Genomic DNA, 21,682 nt, shown 5'->3' with positions numbered 1-21,682 from the left:
CAGACAAATAGGTACCCTTTTGATTAGATTAGGAGAGGGCAGGGGAGGGGTGTGTTTAGGATTTTTAGCCACATGAGTGGGTGGGCTCAGCCAGATCTAACCTCCAAAAATAACTTTCAGCCATGTTGGATTTTTAAAGAATGTTGCTCCCTGGGATTGATTTTGGCCACACTTCCCAGGAAGTGGTCATCGAGGGGGGGGAGGAGCCTGCCTGTGATTGGATACTCAGGACCCCTCTGTTTTTCACCCAGGAGCAAGGATAAATATGACAGAGCTGCACCCACACATCAGATCCCTACACGGAACTCGACAAAGAAGAAGAAGGACTGCCCTGCTTTACCCTATCCTGCACCTGGACACTGCACTCTGAAGGACTTCACCAGCTACACACTTGGGCTTCACCACTAAAAGGGCTTTGCATGTCTTCTACTGCTTCAAGAAGGGACTCCCTGTTTGCTACAGGTACAAAGGAGCTGCCCTGAGTCCCCTGCATCAAGTCCTGCAAGCAGAGCCTAGCTGACCAGCATCCAGTGACCATTTGAGGATTCTGACCAGGTGCATTCTGGGAATTGTAATGCCAACTCCCATGGAGCAACTCAGAGATTCTAGAACCTGGGATCAAGTAGTGGACATTTCAAGGACCCAAAAAGGACCTCTGAAAGAAGATCCAGAAGTTTGGAGATGTTTGGAGCAACGCCATATGTTGAAGAGGTGCATTGTGGGAGTTGTAATCCCAGACCCCCAAGAGGCAAGCCAGAGCCTCTGAACCCTTGGCTGGTGCTGTGGACAACTTTCCTGGATCAAGAAACACTTTTTGAAGTAAGTGTAACAGTATTACCTCATGGGTGGCCTGAACTCTGGACTTTTTCACTTTCCAGTGTGACAGTATTTAACCCTTTGAGCGCTAGTTGCTTCTGTGCACTAGAAAACATTAATTCTTTAAAAATTCATATCTCCGGTTCCCCTTATCCGATTCTAATCATTTTGGTGTCATTTTAAAGATCAAAATATAATCCATTTTTATAAATTGGTATTGGATTTTTATTGTGTTTTGTGTCTTACTTATTCACTGTTTTGTGATTTTTAAATGCTTTACACACTTGTCTCCTAAGTTAAACCTTGATGCTCGTTGCTAAGCTACCGAGGGTTGAGCTGGGTTTAATTTATTGAGACCTAACTGGACCTAAGTGGAGGTTAGTAGCCTATTGCTAAGTGTAGGTACTTACCTGCCCTTACCAATAATCCACTTTCCGACACTACCACATTCCAAAATAGCTGCCACATTAGCCCTCCATTGAGCACTGGTTAAAGTATTTGTCTGTCATTTATGTTTGTTGTTTCTATATGGATGTGCGTTTGGTATTTTCACTTTTTACCGTGAACAAGGCTACGGCTGAAACACGTTGGTGTGGATGCCTGTAATTCCTGTGATTTTGTATTAAACAACATTTGTGCAGTGCCATGGAGTCTGGATTTATAAATATATAAATATAAGTATATAAATATATATATATATATATATATATATATATATATATATACACACACACACACACACACACACACACATACACACACACACATCCCCTACTGGCAGTCGCCATTTTTTGCAGTGCCATGGAGTCTGGATTTATAAATATATATGCACACATCCTCTACTGGCAGTCGCCAGTACGTAATGTAGTTAGGACCTAGTTTCCATCGACAAAGCCTTTATTGTTTTGGTAATAACTTTGGTGCTGTTTGACGAATATTCATGAACTTTTTAAAACTAATTTGCCACTCATGTCAGATGCTGTCTTGGAAGCTTTGGGGTGATTCATCAAGCTTGGGCAGAGAAAAAGGGGGGGTCCAAAATGCATTTTCCCCTTGCAATTTCACGTAGGGATTTTGAACACCACTACAGCTTGAACCGCTGAACTGAACTACATTAAATTTGGTAGAAAGCTAGATGTTCTTTCAGAAACAGTGGATTTTGTAATTTGGTGTAAATCCATGAAGTAGTTTTTGTAGGATTCTGCAACACACATAGAAAGAAGAAAAAGCCTGGCTGGGTTGTTTTTGTGCAGGAAGGTGCCCCTCCTGCATGCAACACAGACATGGTGCATGGGTGACTGAGTTGGCACTATTCTACCTAAGGTACACCTGTGCAGGGGGAATTTTGCTGCTACCTGCAGCTGGGAGGAATGCTCACTGGATGCAGAACACCAACTTGGGCTGCAGAGGGATTGGGGCTCCCCCACCGTGGCCCCTAACAATCTTGTAGTGGGTTCCCTGGATGGGCTCCATGGAATCCACTCTATAATGGTTAGGTGATAGGGGATTGGGTCCTCAGGACCAATTTTGACCCAAGGAGGGTACCTGCGTGCCCCTCTCCAAAGTTAATAACTAATTAAATAGGCCCTGGTGCATGGGATCCCTGGGGCCAGAAATTGGCCCAGGGAGGGGAGGCTGTCTGCCCCTTCCACATGTACAATATGATTGGTCCCCGGGAGCTAGAGTACCTTGGGCCAAATGCAGCCTGTGTAGGGGGTGCATACCCCCTCTAAAAAATGTGGCAGATCCCTGGGGAAGGGGGGAGCTGCGTGACACACTCCCAGTTGGATGTCTTTGGGGGGTGTGACACAGGGCTTGGCCGCAGGCCAGGCCTTGTGGCCAAACCCCCTTGTGTGGGGATGGCTGCATGCATGCAGTTTGGCCAGAGGGCGGACAACCCCCCACCCCCGCCGCATACGGTCAAAGGCCATTCATGGAGGTGGTTGGACTAACGTATGGTAAGGTTATATTACTTTACATTAAGAAAACATGAAATTCACTGAAAAAAATAAAGGTTACAGGGACATTATAGTTAGGAAATAGAATTTAAAAAACTTAAAAATGACCTAAAAGAAACAAAGATTACAGGGATGTTGTAGATACAATTTACACACACAAAACCATAGAAATTTAGAAGTTATCTTTAGAGTTATCTCAAGAAACTATAACTCATATCCTAAGATAACTATAACTGGCGCCCTCCCCATTCACTGCTAATTACCCCACATATTATATCACTCATGACATCTGCTATGACATCATTGATAATATCAGTGCAACATTTCCTGTATAATTATTGATGAGAAAACTGTGCATGGCTGGGGTGGTGGTGTGCATTTTATATATTTCTTATATATACATATGTGTGTGTGTGTGAAAATGTCTGTCTGTGTGTATATCTTACCATTTCGTTGTAAAGACCTGTGTGATAAAGGCGTTGCGTGGTAAATTTCATTGTGTGGTAAAGGATGCATGTTAATGGCATTGCGTGATAAATGCTGAGTTGTAAAGGGTATTTCCCCAAGAGCTCCAGCCCACTGGGGAAATGTCAGGTGGCATAAAACAGTTTTCCGGCTCTGGTGCCAGTTGTATCCCATTCTTTGGTTTTTCAATGTTAATGATTATCACATGCCAGCTGAAAAATATTGGCTTACAATGAAGCTGTTGACGTGTGTTTGGGAATCGTGATTATGCCTGTTTCTTTACGTTCTTACTGTATTTGTGTTGAAAAAACACATATTTTTTTATATAATGTTTTGCTCACAGAAAGAAAGGTAGCTGTAGGTTTGACTTGTTCTTTGTCGTGTAACTTCCCTTCTCCCACTTGAAATGCAATTGTAATCTTTTCTACTGGAAGCTATATAAAAGTGAAAGTTGTCCTGAATATGTTGAGAATATACTTAAAAATATATAGATGCTTGATTTTCAAGGTTTATGTGGAATGATTTGCTCCAGAAGCCCCTGTGAACCTTTACTACATTTTTCAAATATGCTTTCTTTAAAAATATTTACTGGATACAGAGATTTGATAGCTCATTGTAGGGACTGTAGGACTCATTTTCTTGTCTGAACATTCAAACAAAGGATTTGAATTCACAGCCATATCAGTGGTAGTTCAGTTTTCTGACATGAACATCAAGCAATGGCACACATATTTGATGCACAAAATTAATTTTTATTGATCGGAAATCTTTGCCGCAAATGATGACACGCATAAGCCATTTACACTATATAGGTCGATTGGCAAATTATTTTAGAGCCCATTCTTTAGCTTCTGACTCCTTTGCAAAGACACTTCATTGCAGATTAACCACGATTCGTAATCAAGATATTATTTACTAATTCCAGCTAGTTTCCCAAGATTTCTCTCGTCCCAGGCGTGAAGTCAGGGATCGTCTTAGACAGGACATCCATCAAGGCATCTTGTTGGTCCTTCAAAAGAGAACACGAGATTTTAGCACAAAAGAAGCTATAGTAGAAAAATTAAGTTGCCATTTTGCTTCTTTGTCACTGATCCATCAGATATGCAGATAACACATTTACAATTGAGTATATAGCGTCATTTATTTAACTATTTTAAACCACCTGAGCTGATTTCATATCATATCACATTATCTACATATATATGACTTTCCCATTAGCCAGTGACCACACTACTCATCGGAATTCCGAGATTACTTTAGCGCATGGCCAATTTCATTCAAGAGTTTCAATGCGGAAGTGCTATGGTTTTTAAATTGCTTTTTCATTTCATCCTGTATTCTACATTCAGTTATACATCCTCCATCGCCTGCTGGCTATTACAGATATTTAAGGTAGTGTGGAAGCAAAATCTTACTTAATAAGTTAGTATTCAACTTGAATCATGTTCAACTTATTGGCAGCTAATACATCACTGAAGGGTAATTTTCTCAATGTAGCTTTGACGATATCAAATGATTACCTCTTGATAATGCATCCCACTGTCAACATGGTAGGCAGTGTCACATTCTTTTCTATCATCTCTTGCAGATCGCTCCTAAGTTTCAACAAGCGTTTGCAAAGCCAAGCAGCCTCGCTTTGTAAAACAAAGAATTTCCCCTGGGGTGGTCGATGTTGTGCCAAAAAAACACAATATGTAAACAATTTACACCATTATACCACTGCGAATGGTACACCATGTACAGAATTTTAAAAAGCTGAACGTTGATTCTTGTTCACCACTCTTGTCGATTATACGTTCTTCTAAATCAATGTTTGCAAACATATGGTATCAGTGGCACAGTGTTTAGGGGAAATAGTTGATGCTTATACACCTGGTGAGAACAAGGACCCTCCTTGAAATGAATACAAATAGTCCTTGTCTTCCCGTTGCTTTTTGCCCTCTATTATGGCAGTGAATGTTTCTCTTGATAAGTAGCTTGAAGGACACATAGGGGGTCATTCTGACCTCGGCGGTAAAAGGCGCTTACCGCCGGTCAAAAGACTGCCATAACACCGCCGCGGCCGCGGGAAACCACCACGGTCGTTCTGACCTGCAACAGGCAAACCGCCAAAAACCCGACATCCACAAAAGTCCGCCACACCAACGGCCAGCGAAAAACTGGCAATGACCAAACCTCCACCGTCACGCCAACAGAAATACGCCAATACCATTCCGACCCACGAATCCATGCGGCGGTCTTTCAACCGCGGTATTCCATTGGCGGTACACACCGCCGCGCTCAAAATACACACACACTTACAAAACACAGCCACATTGGACAATTCAAAATACACACACCTGATACACATACAAACAACACTCCCACACACCCAATACAATATACAACACACACCCACATCACCCACAAACCCCTATGACCACCATTTATTGACTAAGGCCAGAGAGAGACACTACCAGCTAGTACCGAGCATTCACAGGCACATAACACCATCACTCACACAACATCCACGCACAAAACACCACACTCACCTCACTCATCACCACAAACACCACCTCACACCTCATCCACACCACCCCATGGCACCCCAAAGACACCCCAGGTTTTCAGACGCTGAACTCAGGGTCATGGTGGAGGAAATAGTTCGGGTAGAGCCCCAGCTCTTCGGGACACAGGTGCAGAACACCACCATTGCCAGGAAGATGGAGCTATGGCAAAGAATAGTGGACAGGGTCAACGCTGTGGGTCAGCATCCACGAAATCGGGATGACATCAGGAAGCGGTGGAACGACCTACGGGGGAAGGTGCGTTCCATGGTATCCAGACACAACATCGCGGTGCAGAAGACTGGCGGCAGACCCCCACCTCAACCCCCAGAATTTACAACATGGGAGGAACAGGTCTTGGCGATCCTGCATCCTGAGGGCCTCGCAGGAGTAGGCGGAGGAATGGACTCTGGTAAGTCTAATCTCAACTACTTCATCCCCCCCACCAGCATGCAAAATCATACCCCCACCCTCCCTCCCCTCCCCATCACACATCCTCCTTGCTAATGTCTCACCATCACAACCCACCCATCCCAACACCAAGCCCTGCATGCGACCACAAACCATGGACACCCATCACCTAAGCATGCCCACTGCACATACCCATCCCCCCCCCCAAAACCACCGTCACAACAGCCCCCACAAGGGAATGCCAGCACTGGGGTACACGGGCACCCACCCATTGCACGCTATGGCACACATAAAAGCAATAAACATACTCTTATACCCCTGCAGGACCCGAACGCCACAACACCGCCCAGGAGGGTCCAGAAATGTCCATTCCACCCCCAGAAAAGGCCCACAGTGATGACAGCAGCTCTGTCTCCCTGGACCCAGATGACCAGCCCGGCCCATCGGGGACCTCGGGACAGTCGGTTCCCCACAGACAGCCACAGGCCACAGCAGACCTACCCCCCTCTGGGAACACCAGCACAGCACCCACCCAGCGGGCCCATGCCCCTGTCTCCAGGACACGTCAATCAGCGGTGTGTCCACCACTACAGGGCACCCAGGTTAACCCACCACCCCAACAACAACAGGGACCTGGGGGCAGTGGTAGTGGGCACACGGTCCAGGGGACAGAGGCCCAGGGAAACAGGGGAACTGGGAGGGCTAATGTGCGACAGGGGTGGGACAGGCACAGGGAACCCACTCTCCACGAGGCCCTATCCTCCATCATGGGAGCATACCACCACTCCCAGGAGATGATGGCCACGGTCCTGGCCAGGTTCCAGGAGATCCAGGTACTGCAGGAGGAACAGTTTATGGGGTTCAGGGAAGAGCTCAGAAACATCAGTTCCGCAATGGGCACCATCGCTGTGGCTCTCAATCAGATTGTCAGCACATTGCGGGACCATGTGGCACCACAAAGGGCCCCTGTCACTAGCATGGACCAAGAACAGGCTACCACCTCCGCCGGCGCTAGTGGACAGGAGGCCCCGACACAAGAACAGCAGGCCACCAGAACCCCACCCCCTGCAGAAGGAGAACCACCCCGCAAGCGGGCCTGAGATCTAGGAAGAAGACAGAGTAAGATGCCAAGACCCCCGCCGGGAAAGGATACCCCCTGATTGTCATCCCACTGTCCCACATTGTCACCCTGTCCAACCTTAAACTGCCCCTGCTCCACCTTCCACAGGCATATGGACAATGCACCTGTGAGACTGAAAATGTGGACTCTGCCATGGACATTCCTCCACCATCACCCATCACCGAATTGCAACCATTACCCAAATTTGAGCACTTTAATAAACACACTTATTGCACAAAAATAATCTGGAGTCTGCCTGTATTTTTGAACAAATGTATTACACAGAACCGTGCCAAAATGTCCAGTTACATTGTGATGACAACATACCACTGTCACACGGCTGTAGTCCATGGGGAAACAAAGCAGAGGTCACGGAGTGGGGCCCACATCTCTGAAATTGGAAGGGAAAGTCACAACTCAGTTAACATACACTGGGGGGAAACTCAGACTGTAGAGAGGCAGGAGACTTTAAGTAAATGTAAAAAGCCGGTGTTGATTCTTACCTGTATGTCATTGAAAATACTGCTGTATTACTTTGTCCCTGTTGTCTGTGTCGTCCTCTTCGTCTTCCTCCTCTTCACTCTCCGCAGGCTCCACAGCTGCCACAACACCACCATCTGGACCATCCTCCTGCAGGAAAGGCACCTGGCGTCGCAAAGCCAGGTTGTGAAGCATACAGCAGGCCACGATGATATGGCACACCTTCTTTGGTGAGTACATTAGGGATCCACCTGTCATATGGAGGCACCTGAACCTGGCCTTCAGGAGGCCGAAGGTCCGCTCGATCACCCTCCTAGTACGCCCATGGGCCTCATTGTACCGTTCCTCTGCCCTTGTCCTGGGATTCCTCACTGGGGTCAGTAGCCAGGACAGGTTGGGGTAACCAGAGTCACCAATTAGCCACACACGGTGTCTCTGAAGTAGTTCCATCACGTAAGGGATGCTGCTATTTCGCAGGATGTACGCGTCATGCACTGACCCAGGGAACTTGGCATTTACATGGGAGATGTACTGGTCAGCCAAACAGACCACCTGTACATTCATGGAATGATAACTTTTTCTGTTCCTGTACACCTGTTCACTCGTGCTGGGGGGGACCAAAGCAACATGTGTCCCATCAATTGCACCAATGATGTTGGGAATATGTCCAAGCGCATAGAAATCACCCTTCACCGTAGCCAAATCGCCCACCTCAGGGAAAACAATGTAGCTCCGCATGTATTTCAGCAGGGCAGACAACACTCTGGACAACACCTTGGAAAACATAGGCTGTGACATCCCTGATGAAATGGCCACTGTTGTTTGGAATTACCCACTTGCCAAAAAATGGAGTACTGACAGAACCTGCACTAGAGGGGGAATCCCTGTGGGTTGGCGGATAGGTGACATCAGGTCTGGCTCCAGCTGGGCACACAGTTCATGTATAGTGGCTCTGTCAAGCCTGTATGTTAGTATGACATGTCTTTCTTCCATTGTCGACAGGTCCACCAGCGGTCTGTACACGGGAAGATTCCTTCATCTCCTCGCAAGTCCCAGCGGACGGTGCCTAGGAAGGACAACAGCGAGCACAGAGTCAATCAACCCACAGGTACGTTCCCACAGCTTGCACAGTACACGATTCTCCATGCATTTAATGGCTTGTATGAGTGTTGATGCAAGGCCTAGGTATGTGTGACGCAGTAGAATTTAAGCCATGTGGGCCCTTGAAATGGCGGCTGCCTGACCTGTGAAGTGCGACAGTGGGATGTGAGGTCAATGCGCTGGCGTGGCACACCGTGGCGGTAGGCGGTCGAAGACCGCGGCGCAAAGCCGCATTGGTTAACATTGAACCCTATGGGTCTCAGGAGCCAATGACGATGTGCGCCGGCGGTCGCGGTACGCACCGCCACGGTGCGCACCGCCGCGGGCGTGACCGCCATTTTCTATCTGCTTAATCACTCGAGACCTGATCATCCACAGGAGAGGACCTATACTGCAAGTGCTGCTGTGACCTCGGTCTGGAAGAGACAATGGCTGCTGCGACTGGGGAAAGGGCCCCTGCCTTCACTTCTGAAGAATTGGAGAAACTTGTGCATGGGGTCCTCCCCCAGTATGCGCTACTCTACGGTCCTCCAGACCAACAGGTAAGTACACTGGGACCATGCTTTGTGGCCAATGCCTGGGTTGAGTGGGGTGAATGAACGATGGTGGGGAGGGGAGCGAATGAGGCATGCATCAAACGACAGATGAGAGCATGTGCCACATGGCAAGGGTGGGGATGGGGGTCCACTCACATCGAGCATGCAGAAAATGATGATATTTTATTTTCTCCCCCTGTACATGTCACATAGGTCAGCGCCCATCAGAAAATCGACATTTGGCATGCCATCGCCAAGGACGTCCGGACCCTGAGGGTCCACAACAGACGGGGCACCCACTGCCGCAAGAGGTGGGAGGACATCCGCCGCGGGAGCAGGAAGACCGCGGAGGCTCTGCTGGGGATGGCCTCCCAACGTAGGAGGGGTGGCACTCGTCAATTGACCCCCCTGATGTCCCGGATCCTGGCGGTGGCCTACCCCGATTTGGATGGGCGCCTGGGGACATCACAGCAGACACAAGGGGGTGAGTACAAGCACATTCTGCTGATTTTGCGCACATTGGAGGTGTCTGGGTGGGGGAGGAGGGCTGTGGGTATCTCTAGGCCAGGGCGATTTCCGTAGGCTAGGCCCCTCCATTAGGCATGGCCCTGTGCCCCCACCCCCCACCTCTGTAGGTTGCCTAGTACAGCTATTCATGGCCCTGTGTCACCTATGTGTGGATTTGTCGTCCATAGGCTTGTAGACCATGTCCCACGGATTGAGTAGTGTACCTCAAGTGTGCGGCGTAGTGCAGGGGGCTTCTGTGTCTGTCCTCTCCGCCAACTGTGTCGCCAATGCATGCAATCAACATTATTTCTCCCCCCCACCCTTTTTTGTGGTCTTCCTGTTCATGTGTGAATTAGCATCATCAGGCGGAGGAGAAGTAGCATCGGAGCACGAGGGAGCTGCATCTCACATGGCCACGGAGGGCCATGCAACTGACTCGGAGTACACCAGTGAGACGGAGGGCGAGGGGAGCTCCACAGCGGGGACACGTGGTGACACCAGCGACACAGACACGTCCTCGGAAGGGCGCTCCCTTGTGGTGGCGGCAACATCCGTGCGCACCGCAACAACAGGTACAGCCGCCACCCAGCGCACCAGCTCCGCCCTCCCAGCAGCCCCTCAGCCTTCGCCCCGTGCCCGCTCACCCAGGAAGGTGGGCATCTCCTTCGCCCCAGGCACCTCAGGCCCTGCCCCAGTTACCCCTGCTGCCCTCAGTGAGTAGGTCATTGACCTCCTGAGGACGCTCATTGTTGGGCAGTCTACCCTTTTGAATGCCATCCAGGGTGTAGAGAGGGAGGTGCACCGGAGTAATGCATACCTGGAGGGCATTCATTCGGGTCAGGCTGCCCATCAGCGATCGTTCAACTCTCTGGCCTCAGCACTGACGGCAGCCATTGTCCCTGTCTCCTGCCTCCCACCTCCAACTTCCTCAACCCAGTCCCACTCCCCTGTACCTCTGCCTATCCCAGACACACCTACAGACCAGCCTGCACACACCTCAACACCCAAGGCAAGCTCATCCAGACATAAGCACCACACATCACACAAGCATTCACACAAGCAACATTCACATGCAGACATGCCAACAGCCACTGCCTCCTCTGTGTCCCCCTCCTCCTCATCTCCCTCCTCCCTCCCTGTGACATCTCCACTCACATTTGCATGCACAACATCATCAGCCACTACGTCCATCACCAGCACACCCACCAGAACACTCCGCACACGTGCAGTCACCACCCCCACTACCATTTACACGTCCCCTGTGTCCTCTCCCACTGTCTCTGTCACCCCCTCTTCCAAACCACTCAAACGCAGGCAGCCACCCACCCAACAGCCATCCACCTCACGACAGCCTCCAGCACAAGCACCTGCACCCAAAGACACCAGACTTGACTCTCCTACAACCACATCCTCTTCCTCCACTCCCATACCCACTACACCTACCCTTCCCACTGCTCCTAAAAAGCTTTTCCTGTCCAAACTTAACCTCTTTCCATCACCTGACCCACCCCCCTCCATCTCATAAGTCTCCAATCAGCACCTCAGCCACCACAAACCCTGGACCTACAAGGACAATAGTCCAAGGATTTTGGAGTCCATCACCTTCAAGGCCATCTACTTCGGCTAGCAGTAAAGAGACAGCCAGCCCCCCACCTGGAAAAAAAGCCAAGAAACCAAGTGGCCGGCGCGAGAAGCCAGAGACAGCAGGCTCCAAAGGCACTACCCTGGCACCGTCAGGAAGTGGGGTGCCACCTGGCACACCGAAAAAGGGAGGAAAGGGCCACAGAGGAGCAGGGAAGGGTGGCAAGGGCAGCACGCCCGACAAGTCCGGCAGCAGGCGAGCTGCACAGGAGGGCCCCACCAGCCCCATTCCAGGTGTGAAGGAGGACACCCACGGGGCTGGGACGGCAGCACAGGAGGGCCCCGCAAGCGAGAAGACAGATGTGCACAAAGGGCCCGGCAGCCACATGTCAGGTGGCGACTGAAACCATTTCATGGCCGGATCTGGTGCCCTGGAGACACATGTCAAGCACCACTGAACAGGGCACCACCGTCTCAGGAACCGCTGAACAGGGCCCTTCAAGTCAAGCACCGCTGAACAGGGCACCGCCGTCTCAAGATCCGCTGAACAGGGCCCTTCAAGTCAAGCACCGCTGAACAAGGCACCGTCGTCTCAAGAACCGCTGAACAGGGCCCTTCAAGTCAAGCACCGCTGAACAGGGCACCGCCGTCTCAGGAACTGCTGAACAGGGCCCTTCAAGTCAAGCACCACTGAACAGGGCACCGCCATCTCAAGAACCGCTGAACAGGGCCCTTCAAGTCAAGCACCGCTGAACAGGGCACCGCCGTCTCCCGAACCGCTGAATAGGGCCCTTCAAGTCAAGCACCGCTGAACAGGGCACCGCCGTCTCAAGAACTGCTGAACAGGGCCCTTCAAGTCAAGCACCCCTGAACAGGGCACCGCCGTCTCAAGAACTTCTGAACAGGGCCCTTCAATTCAAGCACCACTGAACAGGGCACCGCCATCTCAAGAACCGCTTAACAGGGCACCGCCGTCTCGAGAACCACTGAACAGGGCCCTTCAAGTCAAGCACCGCTCCGCTGGGCCCTTCATCTCAAGCACCGCTCCGCTGGGCCCTTCATCTCAAGCACCGCTCCGCTGGGCCCTGCCGTCTCTGCACCGCTCCGCTAGGCCCTTCCTCTCAAGCACCGCTCCGCTGGGCCCTTCATCTCAAGCACCGCTCCGCTGGGCCCTTCCTCTCAAGCACCGCTCCGCTGGGCCCTTCATCTCAAGCACCGCTCCGCTGGGCCCTTCCTCTCAAGCACCGCTCCGCTGGGCAAGGCCGTCTCTGCACCGCTCCGCTGGGCCCTTCCTCTCAAGCACCGCTCCGCTGGGCCCTTCATCTCAAGCGCCGCTCCGCTGGGCACCGCCGTCTCAGCACCGCTCCGCTGGGCCCTTTATCTCAAGCACCGCTCCGCTGGGCACCGCCGTCTCTGCACCGCTCCGCTGGGCCCTTCCTCTCAAGCACCGCTCCTCTGGGTCCTTGATTTCAAGCACCGCTCCGCTGGGCACCGCCGTGTCATGCACCGCTGTCCCATTGGCAGAAGGGGCAGGCCCGCATCTGTGTCGGGCAGGGCTGCACGAAGCACTCTGGGCACCATGCCTCCTCCAGAACCAGTGGAGTCTGTGATCCAGTTGTGAGACTGTGGCTTTGCACTCCCCAGGATGGCACAGTGGGCAATCCACCCACTGTAGAGACTTGTGAGACTGTTGCTTTGCACTCCCCAGGATGGCACAGTGGGCAATCCACCCACTGTAGAGACTTGTGAGACTGTGGCTTTGCACTCCCCAGGATGGCACAGTGGGCAATCCACCCACTGTAGAGACTTGTGAGACTGTGGCTTTGCACTCCCCAGGATGGCACAGTGGGCAATCCACCCACTGTAGAGACTTGTGTGACTGTGGCTTTGCACTCCCCAGGATGGCACAGTGGGCAATCCACCCACTGCAGAGACTTGTGAGACTGTGGTTTTGCACTCCCCAGGATTGAACAGTGGCCATGTAGGCCCCTCGTGGATCTGGCCTCGTGGACTTATCTGCCTGAGGTGCCCCCCCTTTCCTTCCCCCTGAGGTGCCTGTAGTTTTGCTATCTGATGCCCCTGCAGTGTTCTCTCCAATGGAGTCGGGTCTCCTGTGTGGGCTTTGCCCATGTTTTTAGGCCCATTGGCCCAGGAACAATGGCTGATACCCAAGTTGGACCGGACAATTTACATATGTATATAGAGTTATAGATGTTTGATATATTTTTTTACTTAGCCATACAATATAATTCACATTTCATGGTCATTTCCTTTTGTCTTTGCATTCTTCCGGGGGGTTTGCGAGGGTAACTGTGATGTGTTGCTATGCATTGATGTGTGTGTTGTAGTGGGTGAGGGTGGGGGTGGGTGTGTCGTGTATGTGTGTCCCCGTAATTTTTTGCCTCCCTCCCTCCCCTGTGTCGTAGGTGCAGTACTCACCGGTGTCTTCTGCGCCGGCGTTCGTGCTCCTGGTAGAGGAGCAGGAAGACAATAGCTGGGAGTATGTGTAGTTCGGGTTCCATGCTGTTCAGATTCCTCGTGGAGTGTGGAGAGGTGAGCGTTTTCCGTTTGTGATGTCTGTTTCCGCCGTGTTTTTATCGGCGGGGCTACTGCCCCAGAAAAGGTGGCGGATTGGTGGGTTGTGATAGGGTGGGCGGTACTTTGTCTCCCGCCTGTCTGTTGGCGGTGACCGCCGCGCTGTTTGTTTGTCCCGCCGTGGCGGTCGGAGTGTTAAAGTGGCGGTCTCTGTTGGCGGTTTCCGCCAGGGTCAGAATTCCATTTTTTTAACCGCCTGCCTGTTGGCGGGTTGGCTGCCGCTTTAACACCGACCGCCAGGGTTGGAATGACCACCATATTGTTGTTTCTCATTGGTACTTGTGAAGATTTGGTGACAAATATGTGTTCAACAATCTGTATGTCATCTGTTCATTCACCCTTTTCTAGTAGTTGTATATAGAGTTAAATTATGACACTTAAGTCTACATCTGGTGAAACGGGTACTAGGTGTGAGAAAAGGCCTCTTTTTCACAGGATTAGCACCCACTTTTGCCTGGTAAATAACGTAGCCTAGAAATTGTTAGTGCCAAGACCCCTTCTAAAAAGGTTCCCTGGGTCAGATCTCTTCCCCCAAAGCTGTTGTGATGCATTGCCACAACCGAAAACACCATTAGCTGCCACCATAAGACCCTAGTAAATGGTACTTAGGTACCCAGGGCAGGAAGTACTAAAGGTAGGCACCTGAGAGCAACAGCACTGATTGTGCCACATTCTAGGACCATGCATTCAGGTGCACACAGCACTGCCACTGCAGGCTGAGTGTCCTGATGCACACCTAAAATGCAAACTTGACATGGAACACTGCCTGTGTGCCCTGTCCATACACACTGCATGCAATATAGGTAAGTCACCCCTCTGGCAGGCCTTCCAGCCCAAAGGCATGGTGCACTCTACTGTATGTGATGGCATAGCTGCATGAGCAATGAGCCCCCACTGTGCCCTTGCCAAACCTGGAACGTGGTGAGTGAGCAGTGCTGCTTTTTTAAATGCATGAGCTGGACACTGGTCAGTACGAGTTTCACAGCTACATGATGAACCCTGGGTTGTTTGGTATCAAACAACTCAGAATGATAAATCCAAACAGGTATCAGTGTTAGAGTTATTACAAAATGTACCTAGGGGGTCACCTTAGAGGTGCCCCCAGCAAGAGCTAAGTACCCTGGCATGGTAGTGACACACAGCCTGCCTTCACCAGACACAAGTTTGCATCCCTGGGGTGAGGGCCTCTGCCCTCTGGGATTCAGAACAAAGCCCTTCCTGGGTAGAGGTGCCAATTCCCCCTCCCACAGGAATGTGCCCCTTCCTGCTGGCGAGCTTCATTGGGCTTACCGCCCTGGAAACTCAACCCCAGGCCTGCTACTAGCAACAGATGGCAGCCCATTTGGAAACCCCCACTTTTGGTGGGAGCAACAGTGGGATAACTAGACAAAGAAGAGGAGGAGTAACCCCCACCTAGCATGCACCCCCCCCCCCCAAGGTGCTGCATGCGAGGTGACCAGTCCATTTCATTTCCTCCATCTTGGATGGAAGAAAAAAGCCAATCAGATATAAGGAAGTGACCTCTGCCTACTGGAGGTGGTCACTTAGTGGGTGTAGCCACCCTAAGGTAGATGGCCCATTGGCCACTACCAGGTTCCCCCTAAAAACACCCACTAAATACACTATTTAGTGGGAATCCCTAGACCAAGAACTCAGATTTGACGGACAGAAGAAGACCAGCAACAAGAAGAGCCAACGCACGAGAACTGTGGACCTGCTGCACAAAGAAAAGGCAGCTAACCTGGCCTGCGGCACCCAGTACCAACAATCGCTCCTAAGGAACTACCGGACCACTGAAAAAACCCTAAAGAACCCCAGAGGGTCATTAAGCACAAAACAACTATTTTTATTAAAATTCAAAAATGTACAACTCAAAAGTAATTAACAAATTATGATGATCTTGGTCTTCAAATTTTCAGAAAAATCTGAACTTTTTTTGTAAATTGGTCTCGTTATTCCTTTAAGTGTGTGAGTTGCAAGATTGTCGCTGTGAGTACAACAAATGCTTTGCACTTCTCCAAGAATGGAGTAACTGCATGACCAAGGTACCATAAAAATTAGACCATTAGGTGGTCTAGTTTTTACATCTGGAAACCAAACGTGTGGTTGCCTGGACCCCTTGCACAGTGTGCCTAGCTTTGCACACTACACAGAGAGCCAGACTCCTATAGTAGGTGAAAACAACATGCAAGAACTAACGTGCCTTTCTTCCAAGGGGGAATTTTAAAAGAAAGATGAGAATTATGGCACAGGCAAGTCATGTCAAATATGTGCCGCCCTCTAGTAGCTAGCCATGCCCTCATGCAGGTATATTTTAGTTGGGAGTATGCATTTTCTCATTTAGATATTTGATTAAACATAAATAGAATAATTTGATTCATGTAATCATGTTATTTACTGATAACATTGTATATGTCACCTGTGAGTTTATAATGTAACCAAATAATTCTGAGCCAGATGCGCACCCGTCCTTCGATTCACAGAGGAGTGCCCTTAAAGTTAAGGGCAGCTACCAGGCACTGTTGGCTGGAGCTGAGCAGCTCAGCCATGCTCGAGGGCTTTGCAATTAGGGACCCACTAAACCCTGATTATTGCTGTATTTTATAATACAAACAGCCTGTGGGACCATTTCTTTCCTTAGCATCAGTTGTTTCTGCAAATGCAGTGAAATATGAATGGTAATTAAGGAGAGCATAGAGACCAGCTTTTAACAAACTAATCTAACATTTGTTGTGACACATTTAAGTTAACACTGTGTAGCATCTGCCGATGGCATTTACTAACTTGAGTCACTCTTGTGAACAGTTCATGTGGAAAATCAAAGAATGAGGCTTGCAAAAGCTCCAGTGTGAAAAATAGTTCATTTTTCATCATCATATAAATCTTTATTTTGGTTAAAAACCACAAACGACATATTTACAATGCATCACAAAGGCAATAAGGTATTTCCCACAATTTCACAGTTAATAATATTAAACCAGCTCAAATGTTTCCTAAAAGTAAAATAATTTTTGAGGACGAGCACTTATTTTTCTGCATCAGACAGTTTTCCAGAGAGGGAAAAACACACAAAGGATATAGAAGGAGGAAGAGAAACACAAACATATTTCAAAAAGCGAAAGCAGGAACTTGCAAAAGTGAAATACAGGAGCAAGGAGTGTCTCATAGTGGATTAGAGAAGCATAAGGTGCATTGAAGAGGGCACAGACTTGATAATCAGCACACCGACATTTGAAAGCATTGGCTGCGGGCTTCTGAGCACATCTTTGGGCACCAGCATTCAATCTTTCACAAATTAAGCAGTGTTTACATACATATAAAATTCAGATGAATAAGAAAGGATGCAAAGTGCAAGTGTAAGACCATTGTAAGGCCTTCCCGTCAATGAACTTTCTCCCAAATACATTAGAGGGTTTTTGCCAACCTACGGACAATAAATTCTCTTGTGCCATTCTTCAAAATTCTCCAGGTAACAACATTGTGCTTAACCTCCAGTGTGCAGCATACCAGAATAAACAATTTCCAACGAGCTATCATATATGCCGGGTACAAATAAAATGTCAATGAGCTACTATTTCCTTGGTCACAGTGCAAGCAGGGAAGATATTTGAGAAGGCTTCTGTACCACAGCCTATCGAACAGAAACTATTTATAGACAGAACGTCATTTCTAATCTGTAAGAATACCTGAATTTCTCCCCCCCCCCCCCCCCCCCCCCCACACACACACACTCCGGAGCCTGACTACATCTAAAAAGTGCTCAAAGGAAAAAATAAACTGAAACTTGAAGAAAATTGGGACATATGGCGAACCGTCATGGCCATGTGGATGTAATCCACGAAGGGTCCGCTGTGCACATCACAGGCTGGGAAAACAGTGACTCGTAAAGTCCAGATTTGCTTCATAAGTGACAGAACAGACCATCAGAACCTATGGAGATGCGGGCGATGTGGTAAACAATTGCCAGGATAGACATAATAGGAGAGATGCCTGTGTGTCTCCTCGATGCGGAGAGAAAACATGGCAGCGATTGGGGCCGTGCTGTGACCATATTTGCACAAGCGATGGCCCTGATGCCATTTACAGTCTGAGAAGGGACATCAAAGCAGATACAGACTCTCTGAAGACAGACGGGGGATTTGGGGAGAAGGCTCCTGCTCACCAGAGACAACTTAAGTCATCTTTGCCTGACCTAATAAGGGCCGCAAACGCAGAATAAACCCCGGGCATGAATTCACCTGTGACCGTGTGGACCAATGGGACATCAACAGAGGGAGCAGGTGAGTGATCACACCTCCCGCCTCACTCCTGCTTTTCTCCCTCCACCGTGACTTGCCACTGGTGCTCGCGCTTTACTTTCCTTGCCTCTGCATGAGACCTGGGAGCCCCGTGCAATCTACGCTACCATTTCTACAGCATGGGCCCCCTGCTAATTCACTCACCACAAATTCATACCAGGAGAGACTGGTACCTCATAAAACCATGCAGCTAATCCTAGAAAAAGTGGTTACATGCGGACATCTGCCGCACCACTGAAGCAAAGTACTGCAGGACCCAGGAGGACAAGATCCAGTGAGCATGGGAGTGAGGCCCATGCGAAACCACACAATTGATTTCCAGAAGGATATGATTTACAGCTATTTGCGCTGAATAGGTCGTCCCCCATCCTGAAAACAACAATGAATCATTCCTGAGCCCACCACTAAGCTCTAATCAAACCCCAAATAGCAGCAGCATCCCAAGGCCTCTACTGACTCGCAACTCTGGTAGTGTCTATGCTGCCGAAGAAGACGCAGTCCAGCAGGGTATCCTATTATTTCACCCCTACAGAGTCCAGAGACCAAGACAAGAACGCCAGTCCCGGCGCAGCAATGACCTTGACAATGGAAGATCTTCTCTCTTCCCTTCGCGATTTCAAGAGGGAACTCGGGGAAGAACTGTAAGCAGATCTAACCTCTTCCCTTGATACCCTCAAAGCTGACATTATCTCCCGGCTCTCCTCCCTGCAGCCAATGTGAACTCAGCAGACACACGCACACTGGGTCTCAAGACAAAATGGCAAGAATTAGATCAGAGTCTGAGTCCGCTGGAGAATACAATGAAGCAGTTACAGACACAGCTTCAAAGTGCACTATTAAAATGCGAAGATATAGAAAATTGCTCCCAATGGGACAATATACGGATGCGCTGTCTGGAGGAGGGGATGGACCAGACCTGGAGGCCTTTGTGGTGGGCATGTTCTGAGAGCTTCTGGGAGAGGTGACACTAGAAAGAGGGCACAGAGTGGATCCACCAGCAACTGGTAAAAGGAAGCACCCCAGAGACATCCTCGCTAAGGTGTGTTCTTTTAAGACCAAAGAACTGATACTACAGGGGGGTAGAAAGCTAGACTCTGTCACTTTGCAAGGGGCATCATGCTCTCTCTTCAAGACATTAGCCCAATAACTTCAACACAACGCTTGTAATTCAAACCAGTGACCAATGGGCTGCATACAAATCATATCAGGTATCAATGGACACACCCCTTTGGCATAGTCTTTGAATTCCAGAATAAACTGCTTCATTTCACAGAACTGGAGGATGCTGCATCTCTGCTGGGATGGACACTAGCAGATCATCAAAATTCTGATAGTGAGAGACAGAGGTCTTCTACGGAACATGCAAGAATACAAGTAAGAGGTTTGTGGCAGACTCTGTGAAATGGGAGACAATCCATCAAATGACTCTCATTGGACTGCCCTATTCACTTCCATTTACAGGTCTCAACGAAAGTGCATCCAAGGAACAAACCATTGAAAATTGCACCAAAGTCTCAAACTAGACAGTGACCATTTGGGGTATGCCTGGAGCCACTTCACCTATGATGCAAACTCTTGGGTCCAACCCTAATTGAATAGGACTATGTCCTATCTGGCACATCCATGAGTGACTAATTCCTATGCAGACACTGAACAAATATGCTTTCCATAAGGAACCTGCGGAGTGCAGCAGTGGACTTGGACTTGGATACAAGACGACTGAACTCATTGAGCTTGATATATTTTTTTACTGTTGTGGAGAGATTAGACTCCCAAGTTTGTACAGTTTGTTAATTTCACAGTTGCTGCATATCTTGAGATCCTGGAAAAACCTATCAGTATCAATGAGGTCCAAGGAGCATTGATTCCCTTAAACTACACAAATCTCTGGGACCTGAAGGGTTCATTGCTCAATTTTACAAGACCTTCAGTTCAGATCTAGTACCACACTTTACTGCCCTCTTTAACTACGTGGCCAAGACACACGCAGTGACGCCATCAATAAGTGAGGCACTAATTACTGTCCTCTCAAAATTCGGAAAAGCTAACCCCAACTGCGCATCATTCCAACCAATTGTATTACTGAATTTAGACACCAAATTGTACACCAAAATATTAGCTAATAGGTTGGAGGATATTATACCAGAACTGATCCACCCAGATCAATCCACCTTTGTTAAAACTCATGACAATTTAACGCGGGTGATCCACGTGGTCAAAAAAGCAACAAAAAAACAGATCCCAACTGTGCTTTTAGCATTATACACCGGGGAGGTTTTTGACCAGGTGGATCAGCCCTTCCTTTTCCTGGCATTATGCTGTTTTGGTTTTAGGGAATGTTTGGTATCCATGGTCCAAGCTAACTACGCTCACCTTCAATTGACGGTACTAGTAAATAGAACTACTTCTGAATACTTCAACTTGTTGCGCGGCATGAGGCAAGGATGCTACCTCTCCCCACATTTATTTGCCCTTAGTATTGAGCCCCTAGCTGCTAGATTATAAGCAACACTCTCAATCCAAGGCTTGGCCTTCAGCTCAGTGGAACACAAAATATCAATGTTCGCAGACAGTGTCTTGCTATTGATAACACGTCCTTTTATGTTAATTTATTACACATTAGGACTCGTTTTAGGCCAATGAATCTTTTGACCCAGTTGAGAGACACCGTAGGACGAGATAACTGATCAATATGTCAATCAATATATCAATAATGTTGTCAATATTTATCACAACAATACATTTCACTTTGGTCAAAGACATTAATCAAATTGACGACGTAACCATGACCTTTCAGCCATGAATAACCACACCAGATAATAGAATTTTATGAATTTTATTCCCTATTAGTTACAATCTAAGATTAAGTGCGTCAGTCTTAAAGCCAAGAAACACAACAGCATAGTTACGAAATGGCAACTTTGGTAAGATTTCTATAAGGCAAAAATCATAAACATTAGAATATAACACAACGTAAACATAGATCAGAATATAGCATAGTATTGATATCACGTCAGTTCAACAAAGCATTCTCAGTCGTTTGTCTATTTGCGTCAATTTGATGATCACCTGTCTTAACCACTAATTAGCATTGGCATGTTGGGCTTCATGCAAAACAATTTAGAGCACCAATTTGGAAAACATCTAGCTATGGTCTCTGTCAAAAGCAAGCAGTTGGTAACTAGAAAGGAAAAGCAAACAGACAAATTGCAAATTGCATTGTCATAATTACCCTCCAAAGATTAGGTCAGCGCACAGGTTCAGTCTT

At 48.6% G+C, this 21,682-nt stretch overlaps 1 protein-coding gene across 1 annotated transcript in view; it reads right to left on the bottom strand.

Moving 5' to 3' along the window:
- Positions 1 to 3,970: 3,970 nt before the first annotated feature.
- LOC138260743 (hemoglobin subunit beta-like) overlaps positions 3,971 to 21,682 on the bottom strand; it is a 70,385-nt gene continuing 52,673 nt past the window's right edge. Inside the window, exon 3 of the mRNA XM_069209213.1 lies at positions 3,971 to 4,248. Coding sequence (XP_069065314.1) covers positions 4,230 to 4,248 — 19 coding nt within the window. The 3' untranslated portion in view covers positions 3,971 to 4,229. The remainder of the gene's footprint in view (positions 4,249 to 21,682) is intronic.

This window comes from Pleurodeles waltl, chromosome 10 (genome assembly GCF_031143425.1).
Source record: "Pleurodeles waltl isolate 20211129_DDA chromosome 10, aPleWal1.hap1.20221129, whole genome shotgun sequence".
In the NCBI taxonomy this organism is placed as follows: Eukaryota; Metazoa; Chordata; class Amphibia; order Caudata; family Salamandridae; genus Pleurodeles; species Pleurodeles waltl.
This window is presented reverse-complemented; position numbering and strand designations above follow the sequence as displayed.